Source organism: Mesocricetus auratus, unplaced genomic scaffold (genome assembly GCF_017639785.1).
Source record: "Mesocricetus auratus isolate SY011 unplaced genomic scaffold, BCM_Maur_2.0 Super-Scaffold_100025, whole genome shotgun sequence".
Taxonomy (NCBI): Eukaryota; Metazoa; Chordata; class Mammalia; order Rodentia; family Cricetidae; genus Mesocricetus; species Mesocricetus auratus.
In genome coordinates this window covers 20,433,392-20,451,383 of record NW_024429206.1, presented here as the reverse complement: position 1 = coordinate 20,451,383, position 17,992 = coordinate 20,433,392, and the positions used below count along the sequence as shown (strand labels likewise).

Sequence of the window (17,992 nt, the reverse complement as noted above, 5' to 3'; positions counted from 1 at the left end):
CTGTTAAGACAGACAACTAAACTTAAATTCAAAAGACAAGGACGGAGTCAGCAAGATGGTTCACTGGCTTGCAGTGCAAACCTGGCAAGCGGAGTGTGACTCCTGGAACCCACTAAAAGTGGAAGAAGAGAACTCTCTCCACAGAGATGTTCTGTTTCCCTATGTGTGCCACAGAACATACAGTAAATGTAAAATTACAAACAAAAAGCTAAGCATGCTAGTATTGCATACATTATTTCAAAGGAATCAAAACACTGGAATTCATCTTTTCTTTCTCAACTCCCTGCCCCTCAGGAAGCATTATGAAAGCCTTTCAAAAGCCACAGTGTGTCTAAAACACATTCGCCAGTCACATGGATTGAAACCACAGCATTCTTCCTAACTACCACTCAAGAAAGCCAAGAATAATCTAGCCAAGATAACTTGCACATGTCAAACTGTAGGGACTACTGTCCTAGGAACCTCAAAATATTACTGACACACATATCTTGGTTTACAGAAATCCTTTCCAGTCTTGTGCACAGGAGAAAGCTACTGGTTCCTAGCCCAATACAAAAAGACAGTCAGGGATTTCGAAGTGGGATGCTACACTTATGTTGGCTTGCTATTTAGCAAGCTGCAGTTCAAAACTTCAATATGTGAAACAATAAAACTTTTCAGAAACTTAAGAGGCAATTCACAAAACACAACAAACAGCCAAGTGGTGGTGGCACATGCCTTTAATACCAGCAGAGGCAGGCAGATCTCTTAGTTCAAGGCCAGCCTGGTCTACACAGTGAGTTCCAGGATAGCCAAGGCTATACAGAGAAACCCTGTCTTGAAATAACAAAAATAAAAACAAACAGACAAACCCCCACATACAAACAGCTAATAAACTGGAAATATTTAATTACATTAATCAGCAAAACAAATCAGGTCCTTTCCAAAAGCAGCCAGGAACATCTCTCCACAGCAAAGTGCATGTCCACATGTGTATGGAGGTGGACATCATACCCAGCTTTTCTATGGGTTCTGGGCACTGAACCCAGGACCATATATCTGAGCAACAAGCTTTACTGACTAAGTCATCTCCCCAGGCTTACTAGTAACTTTCAACACAGGGCTAGTACATCCAATCTTTCTTCTCATGTAGCTAATGTCTGTCCTTCAGAGGGCCAAGAAATCCTACCTCATCTAAACAAAGCCTTAAAAGTAAAGTGTTCTTTACACTTAAGGAAAGGAAAAAGAAACTAGAAGTAAGGCCACTAATAATTTTGTTGTTTGTGAAAATTTAGGGTAATCAGCAATGGAAATAAATGTCACCAAGCAAATGGAAGCCAGAGGACAACATCCTACACACTGAGCTGAGCACACAGCTGAACTGTCCCCGCAGCTCTTCAAAAGAAGGGCTTTGCTGAAACTGCAGACTTCCGATGGTAAGGCATTCAACAAGTTAGAACAATGGTAATCTAAAATAATTGCCTGGTCATAAAAAGTAAGAGACAAGAAAAATGTACTCAAAACCAAACTCCATGTCTCATTTCCTTAGTTACTTTAGGAGTCTCACTTACCCTTCTGGTGTTTTCAAGGATCTTGGGGTCAGGTTTTCCATAGTTAGGGGGATTGGCATACGGATCATATCCAAGTTTGGCAAGCATGGGTGCAATCACTGCCATGTCTTGTAGAACATCTGGGGGTATCTTCCCAACCCACTTTGACAGTGCCCCGACGTTGACAGGCTTGATGACTTGGTCTGTTGACCTTTCCACTCTGAAAACAACACGAACAATCACTTACTTAAAATCTAAACAAAACAAAAACATGGTGGCATTCCCTTTTAATCTCAGCACTCCAAAAGCAGAGGCAGGAGGATTAGGAGTTCTAGGAGTTCCAGCTTATCCCCTGTGTACAACAGTAAGTCAGAGTCAGCCTGACTCCATGGGAGACCCATCTCAAAAAAAAAAAAAAGAAAAGAAAAGAAAAAAGTTAAACAATTATAAATTCTCTTTGATAGCTTTAAGTTCTTTGTCTGAGCTGGGGAGATGGCTCAGTGGGTAAAAGCACTTAATAGAAAAAGAAAATGACTGACTTTTAAAACTTGTCTTCTGACCCATACAGTGTCATGCACGTGCACGCGCGCGCACGCACACACACACACAGAGTGAGAGAGTCACACCACACACAAGGATATAAAATTAAAATCATAATTGTCTGCATTATATTATAAAGCAATTATTAAAGGTTAGATGGATGTTGTCATGATTCATTAGAATAGATGGTATGGGAGCTAGGTATGGTGGTGTACACCTTTAATCCCAGCACTTGGAAGACAGAATCAGGTGGATTTCTTTGAGTTCAAAGCTAATTTGGTCTTTATAGTGAGTTCAAGGCCAGCCAGAGCTAAATAGTGAGACCCTGTCTCAAGAAAAACAAATAGACAGTATGGGCAGGTGAGATGGCTTAGTCCCTGCATTTGCCATCAAGCCCATCAACAAAATAAAATGTAGAAAATGGACAGCAGAAGAGTGTCTCCTTCAGTCTTAGAAAGTCAAGACCTGTCGTCTTGACATATGGTAGGGCTTTCAGTGCCATTCTGGCACTCTCCATCTCCCTGGAACCTTAAAACACAGTGCTTGACACACTGGTGTGCTTAAAACCCACAGCCCAACGTGAACCAGCCAGCACCCCCATCAGCCATGAGAGTCCAGCATCTAATCAGAACCCACTGTCATAGATGTTCCATCTCAAGAAATGGGATCAAGGCCAACGCCCTGAATGACCGTGTGGAGTAGCTAAACACCACAGCCAGGCTGAATTCCAGTAAGCAGCAACTACTACAAGAACTCAAATCCTCCGTATTTAAGCATCAGTGTTGGAATGGACATGCAAAGAGGAACAATGAAAGTCAGTTGGCCATGATCACAGGGAAATACACAATGAAATGCCACAGGAAGCCATATTTTTAAAGACTAGTATCGTTCAGGTTTTGTCTTTGTGAAAGATGATTTTAGAATGCATAGAAACAGTGAGATAGCCGAGTCAGTAACGGCACTTGCCACCAAGCCTGATGACTTGAGTTCGATCCCCAGAACTTATATGATGGAATAAGAAAACCAACTTTTACAACTGTCCTCTGAGTCTCACATATACACAGATGCACCCATACACATATGCACACACACAAAGAAACACATATAATTCTAATAATTCTGACAAACAGATTTTAAATGTGTAAACAACAGAAATTCAAGTGTTATGGGACTGGAGACATGGCTCAGTAGCTAAGGGCACTTGCTGCTTTTAAAGGGGACCAGAGTTCAGATCCTGGCACCCACTTTGGGTAGCTCACGACTGCCTGACACTCAGGCTCCAGATGATCCAACACCCTAGCCTGGATGGGCACCCACAGAACACATGGGTGTCCACAAAGATACACACTCATGCAGAGATAGTTTTTAAAAAGTGTGTTATAATGGAGACTGGAATGATGGCTCAGTAGTTAAGGGCACAGTAGTTGAGAGTAGCTAAGAGTTCCTGCAAAGGAGCAAGTCATCTTCCAAAACCCGAATGGTGGCTCACAACCATTACTAACTCCAGTTCCAGGTGATGTCCTGTTCTGACCTCCAGGGGCACCAAGCAAGCAGATGATGCGCATACATACATGTGGGCAAAACTCACTACACATAAGATATATAAGTCTAAAAATAAAACCACGTGCTATACAGGTGAGATATATATATATGTCATAATTGCTTACGCACGAGGGCATGTGCACACAAGGAATCATGAACAAATGCTAACAGAAAAGTGGGATATTAAAGGTTCATTAAAATTTATAACTATGAAAAAGAAATCAAAATTAAAAAAGATACAAGATACAGCAAACTGATCCAATCTAGGCACGAAGATCAAGAGCTGCTAACACCACGAAAGAGCGAGAACTACACAGTAATAAATAACTGCCAAATCTGACTGTGGTCTGCCTAAGCCTCTAGATTCAGCTGCCACCTGGTATGTAATCCAGAATTGAGAAGAATTTGTGGGAGAATCAGCACGCTACAAATAACGTTATAGACTATTAGGCTTGTATCCTTCAAAAATAAAGTATATGGTGAAAAATAAATGACTAGTGAGATGGCTCTAAGATGAATTCTGCTTGCTGCTCTTGCAAAAGGTCTACATTCAGTTTCCAGTCACCCATAACAGGTGGCTCTAGGGCAGTGTTTCTTACCCTTCCTCATGCTGCAACTCTTTAATACAGTTTCTCATGTTATTTTCATAACTGTAATTTTGCTACTGCTATGAATTTTATTTACTTATTTGCTTTTTCAAGACAGGGTTTCTCTGTGTAGCTTTGGAGCCTCTCCTGGCACTCACTCTGTAGACCAAGCAGTCCTTGAACTCACTGCCTGCCTCTGCCTCCCAAGTGCTGGGATTAAAGGTGTGCACCACCACCACCTGACATGAATCTTTTTTTTAAAGATTTTTTTTTTAATGTATGAGTGCTCTATCTGCATGTATGCCTGAACGTCAGAAGAGGACATCAGATCTCACTATAGATGCCTGTGAGCTGCCATGTGGTTGCTGGGAATTGAACTCAGGACCTCTGGAAGTGCAGCTGGTGCTCTTAGCCTCTGAGCCATCTCTCCAGCCCATGTTATGAATCTTCATGTAAGTATCTTTGTTTTCCAGTGGTCTTAGGCAACTCCTGTGAAAGGGTCATTTGACCTCTAAGGGGTTGAGACCACAGGCTGAGAAACACTGCTCTAGGGGATCCAACACCCTTTCCTGGTCTCCACAGGGCTACAGAGACGACATCCAAACACATAAAAATAAAAATACCCAGCACTCAGCAAGTGTGGATCTCCATAAGTTTGAGGCTGGCTAGGTCTAGTTCCAGGTCAACCAAGGCTACACAGGGCAATCCTCTCAACAGATAAAATAAAATCTCAATGGGAGGTAAAGAGGGACTGGAGAGATGGCTCAGCAGTTAAGAGCACTTCCTGCCGTGCAGAGCACCTGAGTTCCGTTCCCAGCACTCACACCAGGCAGCTCACGACAGCCTGTATGCCCAGTTCCAGGTGGATCTCTGTGAGTTCAAGGCCAGCCTGGTCTACAGAGGAATTTCCAGGACAGTCGGAGCTACACAGAGAAATTCTATTTTGAAAAACCAAAGGAAAAAAATTATCTTTGGTTCCTGCGTACGTGTCTTCCTCATGCATGTCTGTGCATCACGTGTGTGACTGTGCACAGGAGTAGCTGGATCCTCTAACCCTGAAGCTTCGGGAGGCTGCTATCCGCCAGTTAGGTGCCAGCAATCAAACCAGGCCCTCTGTCTGGGAAAGCAGCCAGTGTTCTTAACTGCTGAGCCATCGCCCCAGCCCTATTTTCGCTTTTTATTATGTGCACGTACATGTGTGTGCCTGGGAGTGCAGGTGCCCACAGAGGTCACAGGTGTCAGGCCCTGTTTTTGTTAAGAGTGCTCTGGTGGAACAGAACCAAGCGGGGAAAGGAAATATCAGAATTTAAATCAGCTTTAAAATAATAACTACAGCCGAATCATACCCAAAACACTGAGGACCAGGTAGTCTATTTGGCTCGTGAGGACGAATGCTTTAATAGTTAGTTGTTGTCTCTCCCTGGGAGGATGACAACCAGTACTCAGTCTCCAAGGAGACTGCCTCAGTAGCCCAATCCAGCGCCAGAAGTCTGGAAGGTTCCTGGAGAGCCGTGGGTCTGTTCCACCTTGGAAGCGTGGAAACCCTGGCTCTGCTATCAGCAGCAACCGAAGGGCAAATCCACCCAGCATCAAGAGGGAAGCCAAGCAAGCAAAAGTCTTCCCCCCATAAACCGTTCTTCATCTGGGCTCCCACCAGAGGGTGCCGCCTGCAGTGGGGGTGGCTCTTCCCACGTCAATCAGGGCCAACAGGACAGTTCTTCAGGTGTGGCTCCCTACTCAGGCGAGTCTAACTTGTGGCAAGTTAAAACCATACACAATACATTTCCTTGGAATTGAAATTACAGGTGGCTGTGACTCTCTTTGACATGGGTACTGGCAGTCAAACTCGGGTCCTCTGCAAAAGCAGTACTCCCTATTAATTTCTGGGCCATTTCTCCACCCCTTTGCTTGCTTTTGACATAAGGTCTTAAGTAGCCCCATTGGTGGTTTATGTGCTGGGTGGTTTATGTCAACTTGACACAAACTAAAGTCATTTGAGAGGAGGGAAACTCAATTAAAAAAATACCTCTATAAAATCAGTTGTGGGTCTCCTTCTTAATTAGTGATTGATGGGGGAGAGCCCAGCCCATTGTGGGTGATGCTATCCCTGGGCTGGTGATCCTGGGTTCTATAAGAAAACAGGCTGGGCAATCTATGAGGAGCAAGTCAGTAAACAGTGCCCCCTCCATGGCCTCTGCATCAGCTCCTGCCTCCAGGTTCCTGCCCTGTTTGAGTTCCTGTCCTGATGACTTTCTTCAATGATAAACAGCAACGCTAAAGTGTAAGCCAAATAAACCCTTTCCCCCACAACTTGCTTTTGGACATGGTGTTTCATCACAGCAATAGTCACCCTGACTAAAACAGTCTCCAGTTCTTCATATATCAGACCCTGGCTAGCCTTTAACTCCTGATCCTCCTATCTCTAGCTCCAGCGTGCTGGGATTACAGATGTTAGCCACAATACTTTTCTTCTCTCCCCTTCCCTCCCCCTCCCTCCCTCCCTCTCTTCTCAACATGATTTATGTAACATTAGACTATCTGTTCTCTACTGGTTAGAAACAATCTAGTCGTGAGCACCTTATACATGAGATCTCTTCAACACCTTTTTTTTTTTTTTTTTTTTTTGGTTTTTCGAGACAGAGTTTCTCTATGGCTTTGGAGGCTGTCCTGGAACTAGCTCTTATAGACCAGGCTGGCCTCGAACTCACAGAGATCCATCAACACCTTTTTTTTTTTTTTTTTTTTTTTTTTTTTTGGTTTTACGAGACAGGGTTTCTCTGTATTGTTTTGGAGGCTGTTGGTCCAGCCTGGCCTCGAACTCACAGAGATCCGCTTGCCTCTGCCTCCCGAGTGCTGGGACTAAAGGTGTGCGCCACCACCGCCCGGCCTCTTCAACACCTTTAATTTCTTTGATGCTAATCAACCTGTTTAAGCTAAATATCCATCTTGTAAAATCAGTGATGGGTCTCTAGAATGAAATTAGTAAAAACGCATTTTCATGACTGCTTTAAATATCTTCTATCAGATTATTTCTCCTCGTTTACCGAACAAAAGAAGCTGGGGAAACTGATTCTTATTCTCCGGAAACAATGAGCATTTCTGGGTTTACAGTAACGGTTAACACAAGAATAAGGAGGGGAAAGGACCTCTCTTTACTCTTCAGCTCCCCCACGTGCTGGCCACGCCTCAGCCTTTATTCTTTTGTGTGGGGACAAAGCAGTTGTGCTGCAGTTTGTCCCTGGTTGTTTTATTTTCTCTGTGGAGCAACATCGTGGTGTGTGGCCAGCCAGCCCTGCGTTCTTTGCAAACGGCAAATCTGATTTCATTGTTTCTAATGGCCAATTGTGGCTGTAAAGCACTGAGTCCCACTTCTCAAGTGCTCCCTCACTGGCACATTGCTTTGGCCCTCCAGCACGAAGCAACAACCAGTGTGGTTAAATGCCGCTTACAATTATGCTGCTGAGTATGTTACGGGCTTCAGAAGTGACACAGGGGGTCAAGCACCAAACGCCAGCTGAAATCCAGTATGCCAACCATCTTGGTTTGCTTTCTGCTGCTGAGATTAAACACTGTGACCAAAAGGAACCCGGGGAGGAAAGGGTTTATTTGGCTCACGGTCCATCCTGGAGGGAAGTCAGGGCAGGGACCTGGAGGCGGCATGAACTGAAGCAGAGACCACAGACACTGGACTGCCGTCCCCATGGCTTGCTCGGCTTGCTCTTACAGAACCAAGGACCACTTGCATGGGGGTGGTCCTGCCTACAGTGGGCTGGGCCCTCCCACAGCAGTTACTAGTCCCGCAAACTTGCCTACAGGAAAACTAAAAGACATGTCTTCTCCTTATTTTTTAGACTTTCTCATTTTGTGTGTTACTGCTTTGCCTGCATACATATGTGTACCACATGTGTTCAGTGCTGGTGGCAAGAAGGTATTAGATCCCTTGGAACTGGAGCTGCAGATGGTTATAAACCACTGTGTGGGTGCTGGGGGCTGAATCCCCATCCTCTTCAAGAGCAGTAAATGCTCTTAAGTGTTAAGTCATCTGTACAGAGCTCCCAGGAGGCATTTTCTCAATTGAAATTCCCTCTTCCCCAAATAAAACAAAAACCCCAACTAAGCAGACTCATAATTAGATTTAGGTTGATATTTTGGGTTTTGTTTGTTTGTACTTTGTTTTGTTGTTGTTGTTTGAGACAGTATCTCTCTATGTGATCCTGGCTATCCTGGAACTTACCATCTAGACCAGGGTGGCCTACCTGCTTCTGGCTTGTTTTTAATTGAAAAATAAATTATTCAGGGCCTGGGAGATGGCTCCATCCATGAAGTGTTTGCCTTGCAGTGTGACAACCTGAGTTTGATCCTCAGAACCTAGGTAAAAATACACATGCTTTCAATCCTATGCTAGGGAGGGAGACAGGCAGATCCCCGGGGCTTAAAAAACAAGGTGGACAGCAACCGAGAATCACCCAAGGTTGACTTCTACCTTCCACGTGCATACACACACATGCGCATGGGCATCGGCATAGGTGTACCTTATACAAATGATGCGCGCGCGCACACACACACACACACACACACACTTTCCTAGCTGTTGCTTAGTGTATAATTTTCTTCACAATTGACTCTACAAAGTCTGCATTTTTTTTTTATGTTGTGTGGCACTGAAGTCTGTCTGTCAAACTGGTGGTTAGCCAACAACCAGAGGTTTTTTGTTTTTGTTTTTTCCGAGACAAGGTTTCTCTGTGTAGTTCTGGCTGTCCTGGAACTCACTCTGCAGACCTGGCTGGTCGTGAACTCACAGAGATCTGCCTGCCTTAGCCTCCCGAGTGCGGGATTAAAGGTGTGCACCATCACTGCCCAGCTAGACCAAGTTTCTTATATGCATAAACCCACAAGAGCTCCATGTATGTTTGGGGCCAGTGTTTGGCCAGCTGGTTTATAACTCTGCCTTTGCCTTTGTTTCTTGCTTCTGTGAAGCCTTGAGATCAGCCAGAAGTCCTCCCCAGGCATGGACACACGTCCAGGACCTGGGCCATCTGCTTGCAGAAACGTATCAGAGTCTTGTTCCGTTTTCTGCGTTTCTGGTGTTTGTCCACATTACCATCTGCTGACTCAGGCAGCATGACAAAGCCCCTAAATGTTTCTGGTGGTAACAGGCCTCCACATTCTCAGCAGCGTCAGTGGTAAACCAATTCTGGGTCAGAAGGAATAAAGAGACTTTAAATTGGCTTTCCAAGGAACTACCCAAAAAGAAAACCAGCACCAATAATCCAGATTGTTCATTCAGACCAGCTGATAGAATGATGAGCAGGCCTGGGGTAAATAAAACACCATAAATATCACCCTTCCCACTGAAATTCAGATAGTTTATGAATAAGTACTCCCCGAGATGCTTTTTAATAGATTTTTATTTTATGTGCATGAGTGCTGCTTGCACATATGTCTGTGCACCACAGGCATGCAGTGCCTGCAGCCAAAAGAGTGTCAGATTCTCTGGAACTGGGAGACCGATGGCTAACAGAGGCTTGGAGCGCTGAGAACCAAACCCAAGGCTTCTGCAAGAGCAACAAGTACTCTTACCTGCTGAGTCATCTCTCCGGCCCCTAGATGTTTTGAGCTTTTGACTAACTTCTACATTTCTAAAACACTTGATTCTTACAGGTGTGGTTATTCTTCCGTGGGTTGTGTATTCATATATTGACCTCATGGAGAAGAAAATCCTAGTTCTTTCTTTCCTACACCATTTTTTTTCTGATGTTGCCCTGAAACAGCAAAATATTTTATTTTTAATTATTACCTGCTTTGTGTGTGTGTGTGTGTGTGTGTGTGTGTGTGTGTGTGTGTGTGTGTTGCACATATGAAGATCAGAGGACAACTTGTAAGGAGTTGCTTTTATTCTACCAGCTGGATCCAGGGATCAGATTCAAACTCAGGTCATCAGTCTTGAAGACAAGACTGACTTCTAGTCACTAAGTCATTTCACCTGCCCAGGAAACATTTTCTTTTTATTTATTTATCTATTCATTATGTATACAGTGTTTTGCCTGCATGCATGCCTACAGGCCAGAAGAGGACACCAGATGGTTGTGAGCCATTATGTGGTTGCTGGGAACTGAACTCAGGACTTGTAAGAGCAACCCGTGCTCTTAACCTCTGAGCCATCTCTCCAGCCCCCAGAAACACTTTCAAAGTAAGTTTTTGTTATATTCATGTTTAGAAGTGATCACACAAAGGAGAGTATGGAGGAAGAGGACTTGCAAGGATTGGTTCTCTCCTGCCACCATACGGATATGGAAAGCACCTCCATCTGCTGAGCTAACTCACTGGTCCCCAGAAAACACTTTAAGCTTGATTTATTTTCATTTTATGTCTATGAATGTTTTGCCTGCATGTATGTATGTGTACCATAAGCATGCTGGATATGCACAGAGGTCAGAAGAGGGCTTTGTATCCCCCTGGAACTGGAATTACACACTGTTGTAAGCCATGATGAGAGTGCTGCGAATTGAACCTGGGTTCTTTGCAAGAACAGCTAGTGCTCTTAATGGATGAGTCATTTCTCCAGCCTTATTTCAGTTTTATTTTGAAGATTTATAGATATTTATTTATTCTAATGTACGAGTGTACCAGGGTGTATGTGCATGTACCATATATGTGCAGTTGCCAGTGCAGGCAGAAGAGGACATCAGAAACCCCGAAACTACAATTAGTTGTGAATCACTCAAAGTGGGTGCTGGGAACTGAACTTGGGTTCTCTGCAAGAGCAGCAAGTGTTCTTTAACCGCTGAACCATCACTTCAGTCCCCAGCAAAACATTTAAAAGCATTTGAAGATGCCTCTTTCCTTATTCCTATTAAAACAATGTATCAAGCACTTAATGCAAATTTACAATATTGGTTAAGCTAAGAGAAAACAATAATGAAGAAAAGTTTGTCTTCATACAAGGTAATAAATGACATTGGATTTCAAATGAAACTGCAGTAACTGTGACGCTAGCGTGGAGTCCAGAAGCTGTGATTAACACAAGCATCCAAGATGGCTGAGATGCAACTGTTTACAGAAAAATAGCCTTAGGTTTTCCTCAGCCTCTACACATTAGGAATAATAACTGAAAAGTAACATAATTGTGTTACAGAGACAGAGCAGAAAATTGAGCACTCAGAACAGGAAAGTCACACTACACAAACAGAACATATTAACCCATGACAGGAAGAAGAGATGGGATTGGTGGCACAGGCCTGAAATGCCAACAGTCCAGAAATACAAGTAGGAGAGTCAGAGATTCAAGACCATCCTTGATTACTGTGCTGGCTTTCTTGGTTGTCAACTTGACTTCATCTGGAATGAACTACAAATCAGAAATGGAGGGCACCTGTGAGAGATCTTTGGCTTGGTTTGAAATGGATAAATCCATTTCTAGCCTGGACCTTTGAGGCAGGAAGACACACACCTGGGACCCAGATCTTAAAGTGGGATGACCTGTCTTTAATCTGGGCCATACCTTCTGCTGGAAGTCTATAATTTATAGCACATTAAAAGGAGGAAGCTTTTGGCCGGGCGGTGGTGGCGCACGCCTTTAATCCCAGCACTCGGGAGGCAGAGGCAGGCGGATCTTTGTGCGTTCGAGGCCAGGCTGGACCGATAGCCTCCGAAACAATACAGAGAAACCCTGTCTCGTAAAAACCAAAAAAAAAAAAAAAAAAAAAAGGAGGAAGCTTTTGATCTTTGTCTGCTTGCTCTTGCCTTGCTAGAACATCCATTCCTTCGCTGGCACTGGAGCCTGCTTCTTTGGGAATCCAACATATACTGAAGAGCAGCTGAGCCATCCAGTCTTATGGACTGAGCAACTACTGGACTCTTGGATTGTCCATTCACTGCCAGCAATGTATTATTGAATTAGTTGGACTGAGGCTGTAAGTCATTCCAATAAATCATAAACACACACACACATACACAGAAAGAGTGAGAGATGTGTGTGTGTGTGTGAGAGAGAGAGAGAGAGAGAGAGAGAGAGAGAGAGAGAGAGAGATTGATTCATTCTATAAATTCTGTTACTGTAGAGAACCCTGAATGATACAACTATATGGGAGTTCAAGGCTGGTCTAGGCTACATGATACATGTCCTACCATGAAGATTGGGTCAGTAGACACACACACACACACACACACACACACACACACACACACACACACAAAGGAGAGTGGCAGCTGGGCAGTGGTGGCGCACGCCTTTAATCCCAGCACTCGGGAGGCAGAGGCAGGTGGATCTCTGTGAGTTTGAGGCCAGCCTGGTCTACAAGAGCTAGATCCAGGACAGCCTCAAAAGCCACAGAAAAACCCTGTCTTGAAACACGCCCCCCCCCATAAAAAGCAGAGTGGCTGGAGCTTTCAGGACAGAGACAAAATTGAACACAGGGATTCTGGAGCTATGATAAGGGGAAAGAAACATCCAAAACAATGCAGAGGGAACTGTGTCCAGCCCTTATATGGCAACAAAACAGGGCCTGGTCCTACCATCCAGGTGGGAAAACTCTGCCCAGTACACAGTAGTCAGGAAGGCCTTACTCAAAGCATGTAGTGAGTAGTTCTTTGACTCACCAAACAAATCACAGATACAAAATTCTAAACATTCAAACTGGCCAAGTAATTTAAATGAACTCCAGAACAAAGCTCAATATTTTTAGAGTATTTATAGAAAGTACAAAAATATCCAAACCCAAAATAGTAATATTCACAATGTCTGGCACACATATAAGCAGAAAAGCACAATGAGTAATGAGAAAAATAATCAAACAAAACCAAAATAAATTTAGAATTATGAAACACATTTAAAAGCTATTCTATAGATTTTTATTAAATAGTTAGCCAAGCAGTGACATAGACAATTAAAAAAACTCAAATAAAAATTTGATAGTGTGCCAGGCATTGGGGCGCATGCCTTTAATCCCAGCACTCAGGAGGCAGAGGCAGGTGGATCTCTGTGAGTTTGAGGCCAGCCTGGTCTACAGACTGAGTTCCAGGCCAAACTCCAAAGCAATACAGAGAAACCCTGTCTCGAAAAGCCAAAAAAAAAAAAAAGCCGGGCGTTGGTGGCGCACACCTTTAATCCCAGCACTCGGGAGGCAGAGACAGGCGGATCTCTGTGAGTTCAAGGTCAGCCTGGTCTACAGAGCTAGTTACAGGACAGTCTCCAAAACAATACAGAGAAACCCTGTCTCGAAAAACCAAAAAAAAAAAAAAATCAATAGGGTTTTTTTGGGGTTTGGTTTGTTTTGTTTGAAACAGGATATCAACTAAGCAGGGTGTCAACTGGCTTACCTGAAATTTACTATGTAGATGAGGATGGCTTTAAACTCAGAGCGATCCATCTGCCTCTGTCTCCTGAGCTCAGAGATTAAAGGTGTATGCCACCATGCCCATCATCAAATCAAAATTTGAAAGATAAGTATTACGTATTGGTTTAAAAAAAACAAGTGGGATTAATTAGTAGAGGAGTATGTTGCAAAAGACAAGATAAATGAGGGACTGGAGAGTTCTCAAAGTGCTTAAGAGTGCCTGCAGCTCTTGTAATGGACTTAAGTTTGTCTAACAGCACCCATGCTGGGCAGTTCACAAACCCGTTACTCTAGCTCCAAACAATCTGATTTCCTCTGTCTCTACTGGCATTGAACGCATGTTGTATACAGATAAAATAAATCTCAAAAAAAAAGATGAATGAGCTTCCAAAATCACACTCACACACACACACACACACACACACACACACACACACACACACACACACACACACGAGAGAGGGGGGAGGGAGGAGGGAGGGAGGGAGGGAGGGAGGGAGGGAGGGAGGGAGGGAGGGAGAGAGAGAGAGAGAGAGAGAGAGAGAGAGAGAGAGAGAGAGAGAGAGAGAGAGAGAGAGAGAGAGAGAGAGAGAGAGAGAGAGAACACGCACAGATGCACAGGTTTGGGGTTTCCCCAGGTGGTTTTCTGTCTTGCTTTGGTCCAGTATTTCCTCACTATACTCCCTTTCCTATTTTTTGGAGCAGTAATGTATATCCTGTGCCACTGTATATTGGATGTATGTGATCTACTTTTTTATTTTAATTTTATAGGGGAATATATATGAATAAAAGTGAAATTTAAGTATAACCAATTTACTCTCCTGAATTTAACAGCAACTTCCATTTGCATAGCCTCACTGCAAGAATAAAAGTCACCAGTCAGGTTATCAGTGTCAGGAGAGCTAGTTCAGGAGAAAGAAAGCAGACACTGACATTTCACAAAATGCTAAAATCACCTTGTATGCATGCTGAATCTAACAAACGTATGTGAACTAAGTGCCCAAATTTTGGAGACTCTCTAGCCTTTTTTAAAAACACAACGTATCCTTCACATAACCAAAGAAGAAACAGATGTGGTACAATCCCTTGGACAAAAACAAGAGCCCACCAAGCGTAAGCTCTGGAGTCTACCTCTGGCCTTGATCTTTCTTACCAATCTCCTACCTGTAGGAGATAATGATGTCCATATTATTCCTGTAACATTTTCTAAATTCAGCTTGGTGATACAGTTCAGTAAAGGGCTTGCCCAGCATACATGAAGCCCTGAGTTCCATCCCCAGCACTGCATGAATTGGTAGAGATTGGAGGACCAGAAGTTCAAAGTCATCCTGTAGCTAACAGGTGAGTCTGAAGCTAGCCTGGGAAATATGAGAGCCTGTCTCAAAACAGATAAAAATAAAGGACAAGAAAGAAATCTAAATGCTTTAAATTCACTAGGTGCTTACACTCTTAGTAGATGTACTTCCTGATACAAGCTACTAAAAAAAAAAAGCCAATTATTCTTATTTGCAAAAATACCTAAAAATCGCCAGGTGGTGGTGGCATACACCTTTAATCCCAGCACTAGGGAGGCAGAGGCAGGTGGATCTCTGTGAGTTTGAGACCAGCCTAGTCTACAAGAGCTAATTCCAGGCCAGCCTCCAAAGCCACAGAGAAACCTTGTCTCGAAAAAAAAAACAAAACAAACAAAACCAAACAAACAAAAAACCCTAAGAATCAAAAGTCACTGGGGCTGGAGAGATGGCTCAGAGGTTAAGAGCATGGACTGCTCTTCCAGAGGTCCTGAGTTCATTTCCCAGCAACCACATGGTGGCTCACAACCATCCATAATGAGATCTGGTGTCCTCTTCTGGCATGCAGATATACAAGGAGGCAGGATGTTGTATTCACAATAGATAACTAAATCTTTTTTTTTTTTTTTTTTTTTTTTTTTTTTTTTGGTTTTTCGAGACAGGGTTTCTCTGTATTGTTTTGGAGGCTATCAGTCCAGCCCAGCCTCGAACTCACAGAGATCCGCCTGCCTCTGCCTCCCGAGTGCTGGGACTAAAGGCGTGCGCCACCACCGCCCGGCAAATAAATCTTCTTTAAAAAAATCAAAAGTCACTGAATGTGAACGATGGACATTAAAGTCTGAGATCAGTGGAAAAAAGGCTTTTCACTGTAACTTGGGTTTGGACTGATCAACACACATAAATCATTATATGAATAACCACTGTGTATAAAAAGGGAAGGATAAAAAATAAACTGATAGCAAATGAACAAAAGTAACCTTGCCAATGAAAAACAAACACAAACATATACTTGTGTGTATCTTTTCTTTCTTGAGACACCGTCTGTCTGTCTCTCTCTATGGCCCTGACTAATATGCAACACTGCTTAAACCTAGTGGGCCTTGAACTCACAGAAGCTCACCTCTGCCTCCCGAGTGCTGGCCTGAGCCAACGTAAGTGGCACACTTCTGTATCTTTATCAATACAGGGCTAAAAAAGAAGAGACACTGTGTTTACTCACTTTGACAGAGACACTCCCCCAGCTTTTCCGATCATTTCTTCATGGTGCAAAACTGAATGGTTCCATGGAATATGGAGGAACTTTAAGAGTGTTCTCATCCACCGTTCAGGGTGTAAAACAAGCTGTTCATAGTGAACCAACATGCATTTTTTATAACCAACCTCCACACATTGGTTGTACATGGTTTCTATGGCCCGATTCCACTTGGTCAAACAGTCCCTGTAGCTGTTCAGGTCAAATCCAGCTATGGTAACTTTTCGAGAAATCATTGAATGTACTGATGCCCGACCATCTCGGACCATCAGAAGAAATTTGGCGTTGGGGAATAACCTAGCAAGGTAAGTCAAGGATTTCAGGGCAAAAGGATCTTTGTTACATAAATAAGGTGCTGGCTCCCCATGTTTAACAATGACCTCCAGAAGGAAGGCTTGCATGGCAGAATCCAGCACGTCATCAGTGACACCAGCCTCATCCAGACGGATCTTCTCTTTACTGGACCGGGACCACATCTGCTTCAGCGCAAGGATCCGAGGGATGACCCTGGTTTCCTCTCCACAGCGGATGTCAGGATGGGCATCCAGCATAGCCCTCATAAGTGTAGTTCCACTTCGAGGCACACCTCCGATAAATATTAAAGGCATATCTTTGTGATAGGTGAAGGTTTTGTTGGCTTTGATGTCCAGGCTTGTTCGCACAGTAGTCTTGGGGTTCTCCAGTCTAGCTGGCTGGCTACGTTCCTCTATCCGGTGGTGGCACTCCATGGCATGCTGGCCCAGGTAAAACACTGTCACAGAACTAATCACCAGACATGCCAAAAGTAAGTTCTGTTTCAGCTTTCCCACCATCTTGATGTGGTTATCTTCTTTTTAAACATATATTTTGTTCAAAATTATTGTCAAGAAACGTTCAGGCCATGGAGATTCTACTACAGAAAGATGGTCAGCATCTGGTAGAAAAACAAAGATTACCATCACATTATGACTGTTTACAAACCAGTCAGCAATGTTTTAGCCAGAAAGCAACAGGAGCAATCTGGATGCTTCACTACCTAAGATCCCCGAATGGGAAGAAAAACCAGCAGGAGAAGCGCAGTGGTGCAGGCCTGTAACCCAGCTACTCAGGAGGCTGAGGAAAGGGGACGGGGTTAAAGCCAGTCTACATTACAGAGTACATTAGAGGACAGAGTGGGCAACTTCCTAAGATCCTGTCTCAAAATAAAAGAGTGCTGGAACACAGCTTAGTGCGTGCCTAGCATGAAGACCCAGGGACAACCGCCAGAAGAGAGCCCCACCCCCTGAAACAAACAAACAAATTAAAAATGCTTATAATCTGAAACAGCTTTTTATGATTTAATAAATCTGAAGCTATGCACTTGATTCACAACAGAAAAAGATAACTATTTTTAATAGCAAATTTAGCAAATATTTAATACATTCCAACATGTATTCATTAAATGTTGGAATCCAACCTAATGTTGATTTGTATTCAAATTATCACACACACACACACACACACACACACACACACAGAGTCACACCAATTATAAAGCTTAATTCTATTACAAAGACAAATTACCTAAGCAGGAGTACAGAGTACAACTCAAATGTGCCTAACTGCCCTAGGGATTTCAACTTGCAGCCCCACAATCACTAAGCCAGTTCCTTAAAAATCAGACTTCTAACTGTCCCATCCTCCCCACTCCCAGATCTGTGTGTGTGTGTGTGTGTGTGCATGGGTCTTCTAAACACACCCTACTGGCTCCATTTCCCAGCAGGATGCTAACTAAAGCAGTAAAAATAAAAGTCTACATGGATAAATGATTGAATATGCTTGAGAAAAACTACATTCTAAGGGGCTGGGGACATGACTCAGCACTGGCTGCTCTTGTAGAGGACCTGGATTCAATTCTCAGCACCCGTATGGGGGCTAAAAATCATGTGTAACTCCT

At 43.5% G+C, this 17,992-nt stretch overlaps 1 protein-coding gene across 5 annotated transcripts in view; it reads right to left on the bottom strand.

Annotated features, from left to right (window-relative positions):
• Window positions 1-17,992, bottom strand: part of Tpst1 (tyrosylprotein sulfotransferase 1) — a 63,443-nt gene that overhangs the window by 23,994 nt on the left and 21,457 nt on the right. For all 5 annotated transcript variants that reach the window (XM_040731307.1, XM_040731309.1, XM_040731310.1 and 2 more), the window contains exons 2-3: window positions 16,045-16,990; window positions 1,551-1,749 (exon numbers count right to left, since the gene is read on the bottom strand). In XM_040731307.1, the coding sequence (XP_040587241.1) occupies window positions 1,551-1,749; window positions 16,045-16,889 (1,044 nt within the window). In that variant the 5' untranslated portion in view covers window positions 16,890-16,990. The remainder of the gene's footprint in view (window positions 1-1,550; window positions 1,750-16,044; window positions 16,991-17,992) is intronic.